Source organism: Alexandromys fortis, unplaced genomic scaffold, assembly GCF_014885135.2.
Source record: "Alexandromys fortis isolate MF-2015 unplaced genomic scaffold, M_Fortis_MF-2015_v1.1 scaffold_266, whole genome shotgun sequence".
Taxonomy (NCBI): Eukaryota; Metazoa; Chordata; class Mammalia; order Rodentia; family Cricetidae; genus Alexandromys; species Alexandromys fortis.
The window spans coordinates 398,162-413,032 of NW_026068155.1; the positions used below are offsets into that span (position 1 = coordinate 398,162).

General features: G+C 46.7%; 1 protein-coding gene across 1 annotated transcript in view; it reads right to left on the bottom strand.

Moving 5' to 3' along the window:
• Window positions 1-618: 618 nt before the first annotated feature.
• The window catches only part of Slc16a2 (solute carrier family 16 member 2), a 130,837-nt gene continuing 116,584 nt past the window's right edge, over window positions 619-14,871 (bottom strand). Inside the window, exons 3-6 of the mRNA XM_050127326.1 lie at window positions 11,920-12,370; window positions 10,345-10,488; window positions 4,738-4,966; window positions 619-3,178 (exon numbers count right to left, since the gene is read on the bottom strand). Of these exons, the coding sequence (XP_049983283.1) occupies window positions 2,958-3,178; window positions 4,738-4,966; window positions 10,345-10,488; window positions 11,920-12,370 (1,045 nt within the window). The 3' untranslated portion in view covers window positions 619-2,957. The remainder of the gene's footprint in view (window positions 3,179-4,737; window positions 4,967-10,344; window positions 10,489-11,919; window positions 12,371-14,871) is intronic.

Here is a 14,871-nt window from a genome sequence, read left to right on the forward strand (position 1 = left end):
TCTGTTGCCAGTGCTTTAGAAAGGAGCTTGTCACACAGCGAAGGAGGTAGGCATGCTCTCAGCGTTCTCTGTCCCTGATGAATCTGTAAGAAGAACCCCTTTCCTAGTGCTAGGCCTCACTTTCCCCATTTAAAATCAAGGTAAAATGGAGGAAGACTAAGTTTGCACTTAGCTTTACAATCTTGTCTCTCATCTGTCACTTTCCATTCCAGATGTTGTGACTGTGGCCTAGTGCAACTGAGCTACAGTAAACTCTTTAAGTACCTCTGCAATAAAATAAAGGAAGACAGATGGAGGTTCAGTGTATTTGCAGATTTACGGCCTGGCACTTTTCTATCGAGGTGGTGGCCCAGCCCTGACAGGGCCTCCATTCCAACTCAGTAATTATGTTCTCGTTTTGTGAAGTAACCACTTTCCCCATTAAAGAGTACCGTGAAACATTTCAACCGGAAACAGGTTTCTCCCAGCTTCTCTCTCCCACCCGTCAGCTTTCCCGGAGTGCAGAGAACCAGGCAGAAATACTGTTTGGAATGAGACTTCAATTGTGAAGCCAAATCTCCTGCTGTTAAGCAGGTTAAAACTATGACGCCCTTGTAGGCAGCATATGTACTCAAACCAAACGTTTAGATCTGTTTATTTTGTTCCAAACCCCTTGAGGATTTAAATGTCCCAGATCTCAAGCTCTGAAATTTTGTTCATTCTTTTAGTTTTAACTGTGGTGCCTAAGAGGCTGCTTCCTGCTCTAAATATTAATACTGTGATGCTTGAGCCAAACAACAGTCTCTCGGAAAGCACACAAGTCCACACGTGCACACACACATGCGTGAAAAAAGTAAATTGACACCCTGCCAATGTTAGGTGACCCATGAATGGGCAGATCTGGGACCTGTGAATGTCTTTCCTTCATCTGGAGAGAAGTGAGTGACAGCCTGACTCTTAAGAGCCATCCAGGCCAGGAGCAACAAAGGAGGCCCTGCACACTCATTCCCCTGTCCCCAAAGTGGCCTGGAGGGGGTGGGGCAAGGAGGAATGGAAGCAGAGGCACTGTTGCTCCAGTATTTTCAATGACCTCTCATGGGAGTCACAGGGCTCCTGGGGCCCAGCTTCTCCTGTTCCACAGATGCTTGAGCTGACAGGACAGTAACTCCACCCCTTCCTGTCCTCAGAGCCAAGAACCAATAAGTTTTCCTTTGGGGAGTTGATAAGAGCTGGACAGGGACCAGCGGAGGGGGGCTCAGGACTTTGGCCTTGAATGAAACATCAGAGGCCAACTATGCCCCAGCTGCCTGTTAGTAACGGAAAATCTCATGTGTGGGGACCATTGTATTCTTTGGAGCCCCTCAGAGCAACCTCATCTTCCTGGCCTTGGGATGACCCTGGCTTGGGGTGGCAAGTTATCGTTGGGTCCAAGTAACAGCCAGGGATGCCTGGCAAAAGATGATGAAAGGTTGGGTACAGGAACACAATAAACAAAGGCCTAGAGAGGAGAGACACCCAAAGACAGGGAGGAGAGAGGCTGAGTTCCTAATGAGGTGAGCTGTGCAACCGGACAAGGCTGACAGTGCCCTTTGCCTCTGGCTAGGGGCACTTGGAATGCTCTTCAGTAAGACTGTTACCCAGAGCCTGGCTGTAGGGAAGTATCTGGCACCAACTTCAAAGGGATAATGGTGGTCCAGAGCCTACTTTCTCTGGCACCTGTAATGCTCATTCAGCAGAGTGGCCCAGGATGCCCAGAATGGGGGACAGACTGGGTGATAAAGGCTAAGGTAGCTTCCCCCTCCTAAAAGAAATTGTCCTACCCTACATGCAGTTGTTGCTTATATCTTTTGGGGATCTAGGAACACAGCAAGGTTTTTTTTCCTAAATCAGTTCAGTTCCCGGCCTGGCCCAGGTGAAAAGATTGATCTGTTAGGAAAAGTGAGAGATGGAAGAGTTGGTCCTTCGACAAGTTGGTAACCACAGCAACGCCCCTCCCCCATCATGCCAGCGTGCTGTCATCATTCCCCCTGTGTCTGATGAGATGAAAGGAGTTTCTTCACATTTGACAGGTGGCTACAAGGATAGGAAACTGGGAAGGCCTCTTGGTTAATTGTCAAAGTCAGTGAGTGGTACGTGGAACTCCGTGGTGTTTAAGATCCCTTCCCTATGTGATAGCCTGCTCTTCCAGTCTATAATTGTATCAGTTTGAGCCCCAACGTGAGATGTAGCTCTGCCTGAGATGAGCAGGATTAATGCTAGTGTTAGGGATGGTCTGGGCCGAAATGAAGCTGATTGGCCCAAGCTCTGGGTCCCTCCTTTCTTCAAGCACCTATGTGTCTATGACAGTAATAAGAAACAGAGGGGAAGAAACTGGAGAGGAGGCAGTAGAGAGAAAACAGAAGGAAGGGAACAGGGAAGCAGATGGTTAACCAACCATACCATGGGGTGCCGCAGAGCCCTTAGGAACGCTGGTGCAAAGCAAGGTCCTTGTCTCTTTCAGCTTTCCTTCCCATAACCCCCAAATGGCTCCCAAGGATGGATGGCAACAAATCCCTCAGCAGAGGCTTTGGTCCCTCCCACTGGGTTCTGGGGACACAGTAGCACCTTTGGCAGTTGATTGTAGTGGGTAACTAACAAGCTGGGGCCAGAGACCCCCTCCTCCTCCTCCTCCTCCTCCTCCTCCCCCCCCCCCAGGGGCTAGAAAGTGTATGGAGAGGATCCAAAGGCCAGGGGGTGATCCTACATTTTCCCAGATCCTGGGAGAAGGGCCTGGCAAGTTTCAAGGCATTCATGGGGGAGAATTTGCTTAATGAGTTTGGAACACTGAGAGCGTTGGCTCAGAGGAGATGGTCAGGTGGCTGAAATGCTGTGTGCACAGGTTTAGGAACAAGTGTGCTGGTGGCAAAAATGTAAATGCTGAGCAGGGTGGGATGGAGGGGTGGGGTGGGGGAGGAGCACATGATGGCAAGCCAGAGGGATTAAATGGGCTCTTCAGGAGCGGGGGAGCCTGGCAGCAGTTCTCCGTTGGGGTCCGGATCGTGGGACAACATCTTATCCTTGCTGGAATCTCTCTGCTCTTTCTTGAACATCTTTTGATGCATCAGAGGGACGAAGAAGAGGATTACAGCCCCAATGATGGGGGGCACACCCGCAAAGTAGAAGGCCACATGGTAGTCACCAAAGCAGTTTCGAAGGAGACCTGAAAGGATCAAGAGATATGAGCTTAGTTTAGCTTTTCCCTGCAACCCAGAAATGTTCTCTCTCTCCTCTTCTAGGGCCAGCCCAGTGCCAATCAAGAGTGTTGGACTGTGCTGCCCTGATTCAGGAGCTCCCTCAACTTCAAGGCTCAATGCCCCTGAGGTGAATATTCATCAGCAAAGATGCTAATGAAGCTTCTTTTAAACTTTCTGTGGTTGTCTTTCATTAAGCTACTAGCCACCTTTCAGTCACTCCTAGGGCTACCGTTACAAAGGAATTGAGTTCAAAAGACTGAAGAGAATGGTTCATAGTGGAAGTCCCCAACCACCCTCCCTCCTACCCTCATATTGTTCTTGTGCAGCAATTCAGCTGAATTCCTATTTTATTTTACATTTATTTATTATTCCTGCCTGTGTATGATGTGTGTGTGGGCACATGCATTACACGGTGAACATGCAGAAGTTCTTTGGGTTCTTCAGGCTGCCAATACTATGGGGTGTGTTTGATTTGAAAAGCTTACGTTGGAAGCTAATAGGAGGGACCTCACTGTAAAGATGAGTCCAGAAATACTACCTAAGACAGGCGAGAAGACCCTTGTCCCTTTGTTTACTCAGGAAATAAGCCAAGTGGACAGAATTGTGACTCCCCTGGCACTCTTTGGGTGAGTAGAGGCTCTTTTCCTGGTAGGCAGGACAGTGTTCCCACTGCACAAGAGCTTTGAGCGAAGATTTGCCACGGTCTCACAGAGCTCTCACGATGCCTCGCGCATAAAATGCTGTTCCAGGAGGATTCTTTTGAATTAGCTCATCTAACAAGCCTAGGGGAAGTGACCAAACAAGCTGATGTCTGCAGTAACTCCCTGGAAAGGAGACGGAGTTCTCTCTTCACCGGTTTTTTGGTTTCGTGTGTCCCGTTAGTACTCACTATGCTCTTTTGGGAGTGGGGTGGAGGGAGAAATTTGCACACTGAGATGTCAACACCAGCATTTGGCCAGTCCTGGACTATTTCCTTCATTAAATCTTCACTATGGGTTCAGTTCCAAAGCCAGTAGAGGAAGAGAAGGAAGGGGAGGGTGTCTATAGTTTTAGGAAAACCAGGGCCAGCTTTCTCTTTTATCTCTTCCTTTACTCAATTGCCTTGAAATTAATCACACCGCTGTGGAGAGAGTAAAGAGAAACTTGGACCAAAGTCAGTGTGATGTGCATACCTAAAAAAGTATTACAGCTTGGATGGCTGAATCATGAAGAGGAAGAGATGGAGGCCAGCTTCGTCTACCAGGTCACCTTAGGCTGCACAGTGATCAAGCAGGCTAACTTTACTTTTCTCTCTACTCTCTAGGAGCCTCGCTGTCTACAGTGAAATGCGAGTGAAACAGACAGCCCTGGACAACCTACGCCCTTGTATGGTTAATCTCTTCCATCAGGGGTTTCATGCACTCTGACAAGGGTGTTTATACAGAAAATTGGGGGGGGGGCAGAGGTCTCAAGCAGAGGGGCTCCAAAGAGCTAGGCCCTCCCCTTCGAAAACAGGACTCACACCTTCCTCAGAGATCAGCCTCACCTGCAATGGGAGGCCCAGCGATCATTGGCAGGGCCATCATGCCCAGGAGGTAGCCAATGGCCTGTGAAGCCTGCATTGGTCCCACCAGCTCAAATGCAATCGGAGCCATGATGGTGATGAAGAAGCCATCACATAGACCCAGGAAGAGGCAGACAACGATAAGTCCCCAGAAGTCCCGGCACAGGGGAATCATCATAGACATCAGGCCCAGGAGCAGGAATGAGAGGACCTAGAGAAACAAGAACCCGAAATCACATTTCTTTGCTGAGATCTTTGTTGCCATCATCTGAAAATGGGACTGCGTGGAGTGTCAGCAGAGACAGCAGTTGGAGTATGTTTACTATGTACTGAAGCCCTGTCTAATTCTTTCCTTCCCTGAGGGGTTTGGCCTTTAAGAGAGCCCCTGTGTAGTTGAATCTAACAGGATTAAACAAAACCAAACAAAACAAAAAACCTTGTGAGAGTTTGCCTTGCCCATAGCCAAAGAAGTTGGCCTTTGCAGTGGATCCTGAGCCAAGGGAGGAATCACTATTTCTGTTTTCTGATCCTGAGACAGGATTTGGGACCAAGCTATGTTGGTGTTCAAAGATCAAGTAAGGCTTGGGAGGAGGAACGGAGGAGGCAAGGAAGGCTTGCTGATGATTACACAGGGGGTTCAATGCAAAGTGTAGTTTTTAAAAATGAACAAGAAGCCAGTGTCCATCTTTGTTGGGGTAGAATTTAGGAAATACCTGGGCCTGAGAGATGCCATGGGGAGGTTCTCTCGGGTTTTCTTATGCTTTAGAATATGGGCCACATCCTCTCTCTCAGATATTTCAGACATCGTGGCTTTGAGAACCTTTGAACCGGGCAAGATACTCTGAGAAGGTAATAGAGAGGCTGTGCAAGGGTGCTAAGCCAACATAAAGGTATCTGCAGCACCCAAAAGCAGCCCAGGAGCACTGACTAGTCACTGTGATTTCTTCAGGCTGAGCAAAATGACTCCAAACGGAAGAACCTATCTTTCTAGAGACTAGGTTTTATTTTTTTCTTCTGGAACCCCCATCCTCTCTCTGGTTTTTAATTAAGGCCATTTGCAATCTGTGTCTGTGAGCCAGACTTTTGAAGCCTGGGACTGTGGGCATAGGGAGGAGACCCCATTCCCAGCCCACTGCAGCTGGTTGAGCCAGGTCATCTCAGGGCCAGATCTAAGACCTGATCTGTTTACTAAGACTTGAAGATGCCCGCAGATTTTCCAAAAGCCTACAATTGACCAATAGGCAGGAAAACAAACCCAGGAACACGTAGAAGAAACACAAGCCAAATCTGTTTTATGCCCTCCAGCTTTTCTGTGTTGTTGCTGACAATGGCTTTGTTAGGTTAGGAGCCGATTTCTGGAGAAGATAATGGCATCTTAGAATGTTTTTATTGGGAGACTTTGAACTTGGTTCATGCCATTTTGAGGTAGTTACATAGAAGTTAGTAATAAGAACTGAGCCACCCCAGCTTCTCCTGTAGGAGCATCACATGCAACCATGAGCTAAAATCAAACCCCTTTAGCAATCAAGCCGATCATGGCAGTTAAGAGTTAGTATTATTATATATGACAAAGGAGCCCATTTAGCTGATCTTCATCAGCCGAAATTGCTAACTGTTGTATCTAGCTCTCTCTTATCCTCCATGAGGCCTAGTCAAGGCTTGGAAATTTATAATCCCTCCTCAAACTGGAGCACAGGCTTCAAAAATGGTCTCCAATGAGGTCATTTGGCATGCTGTTTCTATTTCCTTTCTAACAGACTTTCTAATAGTCATTCGGGGGCTAGATACCTGGCATGGCTGTTGGTTTTTACCAACCTTAGGGAACCACAGGGTCTACAGGGTGGGTGGCTCTTGAGAATCTGAAGCCTCATGCCCTCCTCTCCTTACCCATGCCTAATTTCTGCAGCTGACACTGAGAGCAAAGAAGGTCACCAGTTCCCGGGATGGAGCATCTTGAAAGACTGAAAAGAAGCCAGTGGTGCACACCTTTAATCCCAGCACTTGGGAGGCAGAGGCAGGAGGATCTCTGAGAGTTAGAGGCCAGCCCGGTCTACAGAGTGAATTCCAGAACAGCTAGAGCTATTACACAGAGAAGCCCTGCCTTGAAAATCCAAAATCCAAAAAACTTAAAAGAAGCTCATTTATTGTCTTGTGCTTGGGTCCTAAAATGCTCAGTTTTCTTTTTGAAAAAGTGTGTGTGTGTGTGTGTGTATGTGTGTGTGTATACATTTGTGGATTCAGATGCATGTGCATGTGTAAACTCATGTGTGGAGGCCAGAGGAAAACTCCAGGTGTCAGCTTCACTCAGGAAGACTGTTTACCTCTTTGGAGAAAGAGTCCCTCACTGGCCTGAAGCTCAACAATTAAGCTACAATATCTCGCTATCGGGCTCCAGAGATCTTCTTATCCTTCCTTCCCCGGGGATTCCAAGAGAGCACAACCGTGTGTGTGTGTGTGTGTGTGTGTGTGTGTGTGTGTGTGTGTGTGTGTGACAGTGTGCATGTGGAGGTCAGAGGACAACTTTGTAGTGTGGATTCTCTCCTTCCACCTTTATGTTGACTCTGAGAACTGAGAACTGAACTCAGGTAGTGAGGCTTGTGTGGCAAACACCTCTACCCACTGAGCCATCTTTCTGTCCCCTCTTTTGTTATTATCAAGCTTTTAAAAACATGGGGTCTGCCCAGAAAGACAAGTATCCCATGTACTCACTCATAAGTGGTTTTTAAATATAAAGCAAAGAAAACCAGCCTACAATACACAATCCCAGAGAATCTAGACAACAATGAGGACCCTATGTCCTCCAATGAGGACATACATGGATCTAATCTACATGGGAAGTAAAAAAAGACAAGATCTCCTGAGTAAATTGGGAGCACGGGGACCTTGGGAGAAGGTTGAAGGGAAGGGGAGAGGAAGGAAGGGGAGCAGAGAAAAGTGTAGAGCTCAATAAAATCAATTAAAAAAATAAACAAAACAAAAACAACAACAGACCCATGGGGTCAGATGATCAAATTCAGGCATCTATACTTACAAGGAAACCAGTTTACTGTCTGAAGCACACCCGCCCCAGGTCCACGCTCTCAAGATTCATAACACGAGGGAGTTAGGCTATACGGTGATGATGGTTTCTCAGCTACGTTCTAACGTTATTTGATATTATTCTAAGTGGTGAAACTGGGTCAAGTATGAGAAAGGAAAATGGGGGAAGCCAACAGAAGTCCCGGATTCTACCTAGCTCAGCCCTTAACTAGCTGTGCCTCCTTGTCCCTTGGAGCTCTAACTGCACAAGAGAAAGCAAAAGCAATCTAGTCCTTGGCTATCTGCTGGGAACCGTGCTGAGAGAAGCGTGTGAGCTAGAGTACCAGGCAGGGGCTGCTGCCTCAGTGAAGAAGAACGTTCTGGCTCAGTGCCAGCTTGCCTTATTTTCTTCTCTCTCTGGCATCTTGAAGCTGCTAACACTGGCAGGAAGGCCCATGGTGGGGGACATGTAAAAGGGGCTGGAAGCGCACATATTCTCCTATCCAAAAAGCCACTCGGATACAGGACTCGCTGATATTTGCACCAGAATTAAACATTACATACTTTCTTTATCTTAGTCATAAACCCTTGGTTTGAACTTGGCCAGTTCACGTATCTCTCAGACTTGAGCCTGCTATCCATAATTTAGAGAAATACAGGTATGCTAGTTAGGTGTTTTTTATTTTTATTTTTTTTTATCAACTTGACACAAGCTAGGGTTATCTAAAGAAGAGGGAACCTCAATTGAGAAAATGTTCCCAATCAGATTGGCTTTTAGGCAAGACCATGGGACATTTCTTTGGGAGGGCTGTTTAAGACAGGGTTTCTCTGTGTAACAGCTCTGGTTGTCCTGGAACTCGCTCTGTAGACCAGGCTGGCCTCAAACTCAGAGACCCACCTGCCTCTGCCTTCTGAGTGCTGGGATTAAAGGCATGAGCCACTTCTACCCTGCTGACTATGAGACACTTTATTCATTGATGATTGATGTAGAAGGGTCCAGGCCACTGTGTGTAGCGTCATATCTGGGCAGATGGTTCTTGGTTCTATAATAAAGCAGGCTGAGCAAGCCAGTTAGCAGGCAGCATTCTTTCATGGCCTCGGTTTCCGTTCCTGCCTCCAAGTTCCTGCCCTGACTCTGGTCATGATGGAGTATGTAAGATGTAGAATAAAACAAACCCTTTCCTCCCCAAGTTGCTTTTGGTTATATATGGTGTTTGCTTCTGTATGGTGTGTACCTTATCCATAGAAAGCCAACTAGGACAATAGGATATGAGAAGCACGCTGCGCAGGAGCACAGCTCTGTCATTTCTGTGGAAGACGCTGGTCCCTCAGTTTCTCTTGCAGTGTGATCCTAGGTTGGCCTGGGTGGACTACAAGGGGACCCATAACTCTGGGGAAGCAGTCACCAGCTATTGCTACCAGAAGAATCAAATTCCACAGAAAGATGAATCATATCCCTATCTATGACACCTGACAGCATTTAGGAACTAATTTGGCACTGCCAATGACCATGGAATTCCCACTACAATTAGTCAGGGCCTCACAGAAGTAATTTTAGGGTTTTCCCAGGAGAGAAGGGAGTTCAAACTCAACCTCTTCCTGGTGCGTAATTTGTGATTGTTTGTGTTCTATGGCTGCTTTTGGTCTTCCATAGGCCTTTACAATCTGGCATTTCCTGGCAAGCTTGATTGCAGGATCAGAACCATGAGCCAGGCCAGGAAGGGTACTACTGCTGTTAGGGAGACAAAAAACTGCCTATATTCAAACCAGACAGAACCCAGGTCACAGCAAAAGACGTCACTAGAATACCTGGGCGCTCACTGCTCACAGTGGAAGGAAACCTGTATCACTGTCAGAGGACTAAACCGGACCATCTCTCTATTTGTTTTGATGCTTGCTTTTATGCTAAGTTAGAAAGGGGGAGAATTATTCTTGCTGCACAAATAAGACAGTGAGGGCTAGAGAGAAGGAGTGAGGTTTGGCTTTTTCTGGCATGATTTTGGTGTCCGTCAGTAGGATGGAATTTCAGGTTTGTTTGTTTGAAAAAGGGTATCTCGACATAGCTCTGGCTGTCCTGGGACTTGTTATGTAGATCAAACTGGTCTTGAACTCACAGAGATCTGCCTGTCTCTGCCAGGGATGGCACTTCAGAGCTAGTGCCTGATGCTAACAAGGTAGCTCTGGAAATGTGCGAGGTGGTGGACCTGGGCCTGGAAGAGAGAGGCACTGGGCTGGAGAGTGTTTCGGATTTCAACATAGTATAAGGAAACCACGAACAAATCTTGCTTGGGGGACACATCTAGCTCGTGGCCTGAGTTTTCCATTTTCATTTGTTGGGCTCTTATTATTATAAAACTACCTGTCATATGTTTTGCAAGGTTCCATACACACACTCTCATGGAATCTTGGCTCTATTTTAGTGAAGGAGGAACAGGGGAAACCAAGTCACAGAGAATTTAAGTATCTCTCATGTGTAACGTTGGGGCCCAGAAAACTGCAGTGGCTCACCTTACAGCCTGTTGCAGAGCCGAGGGCTAACCTGTGATAGGCTGTGCACAAGTGGCTACTCACCTGCAAGTATATCTTCTTCAGTCCAGGAATGGAGTCACTGATGTGGCCTGACACAAGACGTCCGAGGCCTGAGGTAGCCCCAATACACACCAAGAGCACCCAGGTCTCCTTGATTTCCTTGAACTCGTCTTCCACATATTTCGTCTGAAAAGCATAACACCAGGATTCCCAGAATAGGAGGAGAAAGAGGAACTGACTGGTTAAATGCAGAAGTATCCAGGGTTTTCTACTACTCCCTTCCCTGGACCAGGACAGGAATCTCCGATTGGAGTAGTACCTCCCAGCTCCTGGAAAAGCCCTCTGGCTACTTCTAGCAATCACAAAGGCTACTTATTTTAGACTCTCTGGAATTTGAACTTTTGAGAAACAGTTAATGGGGCTAGGCACTTCCAAGCCTTCTAAGCCCTGCCAGGACAAACTACCTAGAAAACCTAGGTGTTCTTCTATACTGTCTCCATACAATGACTTCAAACTGACAGGCCGAAATATCAGTCACTAGAAGATGAGGTCCATTACCTTAGGCAACTCTTTAAAAATGTGCTTTACAAAACACAGGGTCTACAGGCTAGGGATATAGCTCTGTAGTAGATCACATGCTTAGTAGGGACAAGGGCCTGTGGTCCATCCTTAGTGCGCATGCATGGACACACAAAACCTCATAGTCTGTAGAATAACAACTTCTCTACAACCAGCAGTTCTGTGGCCAAGTAAGTTTGGTAGGTGCTGGTTAAACAGCTGAATGGGCTTTTAAATTGTAGGATTTGTCACTATAGCAAAGAGATTACTACATACTATGGATCTAGAGAGTTCCCATACATGCTTTCTCCTGAACAGAATCACTTGACCACAGACACCAGAATTTCTCAGAACAGTCTTTACAAAGCACGTCTTGGGTCATTTGAGCCACTCTTTCAGTGATGCTTAGCCTCCTAAATCCATCTTTCCAATTAAACATTTTGTTTTCAGTACTAGGGATGGAACTAGGATGCTGTGCATGCTAGGCGAACACTCCATCACTGATTTATTTGCTGCCCTAGCCCTCTTTTAGCCTTTTAAAAAAAAAAATTTCGAGACACACTGTTGATAATTTCTCAGACTGGACTGAATTCATACTGTAGTGCAGACAGGCCTGGAACTTGCAATCCTCTTGCCAGCCTCCTGCGTAGTTGGGATTTCAGGCCTGTACCATCAGGCCTGGTTTCCATCTGAACTGTTATCATGGGAGAAGCTATGGATCATGGGCCTTGCCCTAAGGAACCACCCTCATTTCCCACTGAGGCTCTCTTTGAACCGTGCTCTTTACTTCTCTGCCAATCGCCAACCACTGTTTTGTTTCTTTAGTCTTTGTTCCCTTTCTGTTTATTTGTTTTGAGAAAGTGTCTTGCTGTGTATGTAGCCTAGGCTGGCATCAAACTCACAGCAACCCCCCTACCTCAGTCTCCCAATTGCTGAGTCTACAAGCCTGAGCTAACCATGCTTGGCTCTGTCTCCCCCCTCCCCAAAGCTCTGCCCTTCCAATGTCCTCCACCCCCACCCTTTGGCCTCCATATAGGTTGAGGTCAGCTTCTTCCTCACCAGGTGTACATAGGGGACGAAGTAACCAAGAGCGGCAGCAGCGATCCCAAAGGCCCAGATGCGGTAGGTGCGTTGGCGGAACACACGCATGTTGAAGTACTTCCTGAACTGAGCCACAAAGCGCTGTCGCAGGGTGTGGGCACCTCTCTTGCTGGGGGTGTCCTGGGAGCTGGGCAGGAGGGGTCGGTAGGTGAGTGAGAGCAGTGTAAGGAGAAACATGAAGGTGCTGAGCACCTGGAAGGTTTGGGCCAGCTTGATTTTATCCCCCAGCATTTTTATGAGTAAGGGGAATGACATGGAGAAGATGCTACTTCCTGCAGACACCACGCCATTGGCTAGACCCAGGCGACGTTGAAAGTAGTGGCCCAGGATGACGAGTGATGGTTGAAAGGCGAAGGAGCAGCCGCAACCAAAGAGAATCCCGTAGGTGAAGTAGCGCAGGCTTAGGGAGCTGTGGGAGAAACAGCAAGAGCTATCCTCAGTAGCCTGGTAGCAATTTATCTGCCTCCCTCTGGTGTCCTTGGCAACCTCCATTCCTCCAGCTTTACCCACAGTCCTATTTGCCATTAATCTGCAGAGCAGATAGAGAACCTCTGAACTCCACTTTGCAGATGGGGATTCAGAGGCGCTGAGAGGGAATTTACCTAAAGTAACTCTAGATTAAAAAAAGTTCTTGGGGGGCTGGAGAGATGGCTCAGAGGTTAAGAGCATTGCCTGCTCTTCCAAAGGTCCTGAGTTCAATTCCCAGCAACCACATGGTGGCTCATAACCATCTGTAATGGAGTCTGGTGCCCTCTTCTGGCCTGCAGGCATACACACAGACAGAATATTGTATACAAAATAAATAAATATTTAAAAAAAAAAAAAAAAAAGTTCTTGGGGTTCTATTCTTTTTTCTTCTTTTTTTAAAGACAGAGTTTCTCTGTGTAGTCTTGGCTGTCCTAGAACTCACTCTCTAGACCAAGCTGGCCTTGAACTGAGAGATCTGCCTTCCTCTGCCTCCCAAGTGCTGGGATTAAAGGTGCAGTTTTTTTTAACCCACTGCAGTTTTTAAGACTAGCCAACTGAGTAAGACTGTGAGACCAGACCCCAGCCAATGGGGAAAAGACATAGTTAGACTGAAAAACAAGTGCATGTTCTGTTGATGTATGCCAGCTCTTCCGAATGTACCCTCTTGATCAAGAATAAAATGTGCCTTGTCCAGGCACTTAAAAAAAAAGCTTGGCCTTGGGACACATATGGTGGCAGGCACCTGTAATCCCAGCACTCAGGAGCCTAAAACAAGATTATCAGGTGTTCAAGGACAGCCTGCTCTACACAGCAAGACTCTGTCTTTTTTTTTTTTTTTTTAGAAAAAGATTGGACACATAATCTATGTGATTATAGCATCCAATAAAAGAGGATTAAACAAAAAGAAAAAGAAAGAAAAGCAGAATTGGCCTTTGCAGAGGTCAGGGGAGGGGCTACAGGAGTCAGTCTGTGCCTTCAGAAGAATAGTTTCCCCTTACTTCCTACCTAGACACTATGAGTAGACTGGGGGACCAGTTTTTTTTTTTTTTTAAACATTTTTATTATTTTTAAATTTATTTATTTATTATGTATACAACATTCTGCTTCACACACACCAGAAGAGGGCACCAGATCTTATTACAGATGGTTGTGAGCCATCATGTGGTTGCTGGGAATTGAACTCATGACCTCTGGAAGAGCAGTCAGTGCTCTTAACCTCTGAGCCATCTCTCCAGCCCTGGGGGACCAGTTTTATACCAAGTAACAACAAAGGCTTGCAAGGAGCCAAGATTCTGGTCTTGGAAGGTTGCACTGTTCTTTAGGGTTCTTTGGTGTATCATTATTCTCAGGACCCGTAATATTTCAAAGGCTGGTCAATTATCTCAGGAGAACTTCTTTTCTCTGCATCCTTGCCCAAGGTCCAGATAGCCCAAGCCTTTTATCTTGAGCTCCAGGTAATGTATATAGGAACTGTGAGTTAGGAAGTCCCTTTAATTTTCAGAATTCTGTCTCTGTTGCTGCATGAAACATGGATTAGTTCCCTTCGAGTAAGTAGCCTTCTTGATTGACAGAGAAGTGAAGCCTCAAGTTACAGGCCTGACTGAGATGAGTGTTGCTTAAAACTCATGGGCCCTGCTCTGCCACAAGCGTCTGTAGCAGAAGGTAAAATGTGAGAAGGGGAAAGGCCATGCATGGGCAGGTCAGTTTGGCCCAACCTAGTGAACAGTTGTTTTCTTTTGGATGCTTCTGTATATTTTGCAATAGTTCTTATCTGACCATTAAATTAACCAATACTCTTCTTGTTCTTCAGACACAGACCCAGCTTTTATACTCACTACCAGTGGCCCCTTGATTCCAAGAAAACTATCATTATTATGGCCTCCCATCTGCTCATAGTCACTGGCCATGAGTAGGGGGTTTAGTTAACTAAATAGGGGGTTGTCTCTACTTTGAACTTGTAGCTAAGTTGACTGCTGCTCTTCTGTCAGACTTCTTGGGGTCTTCTCCCCTTAGATTGTAGGTATCCTATGGGGTTGGCTGGGCTGGGCCCTTATCCAAAGGAGTCTTGAGTTAGTCTTGAGGAAAGGGATCTTGGGGGAAAACATGGGATTCAGTTTAGGGTACTGTGTGGTGAGTGTTTCTAACTGGCCTCCAGGATGGGAGACCCTTGAGTTGGGCCTGCTAAAGGCCCCTCAGGGCTGCCTGTGCTGTGCCCTGTTCCAGTCATCCAAAAGGACTCAGCTCTGATGTGAGACAATGGGAAGAATGACTTGAAGTTCTAGCCACAAGCAGAATCATGTTGTTCTCCCTGAACATTAAACCATCCAGAGTTTCTTGGCTCGGAAAATGTTCTTACAAGAAAGAGCGAACAGAATAGGGGGTCATTGGCTAGAGAGAAAAATGCCTCCTCCAGTGGGCTGAGATAAGAATGCCAGGAGAAAA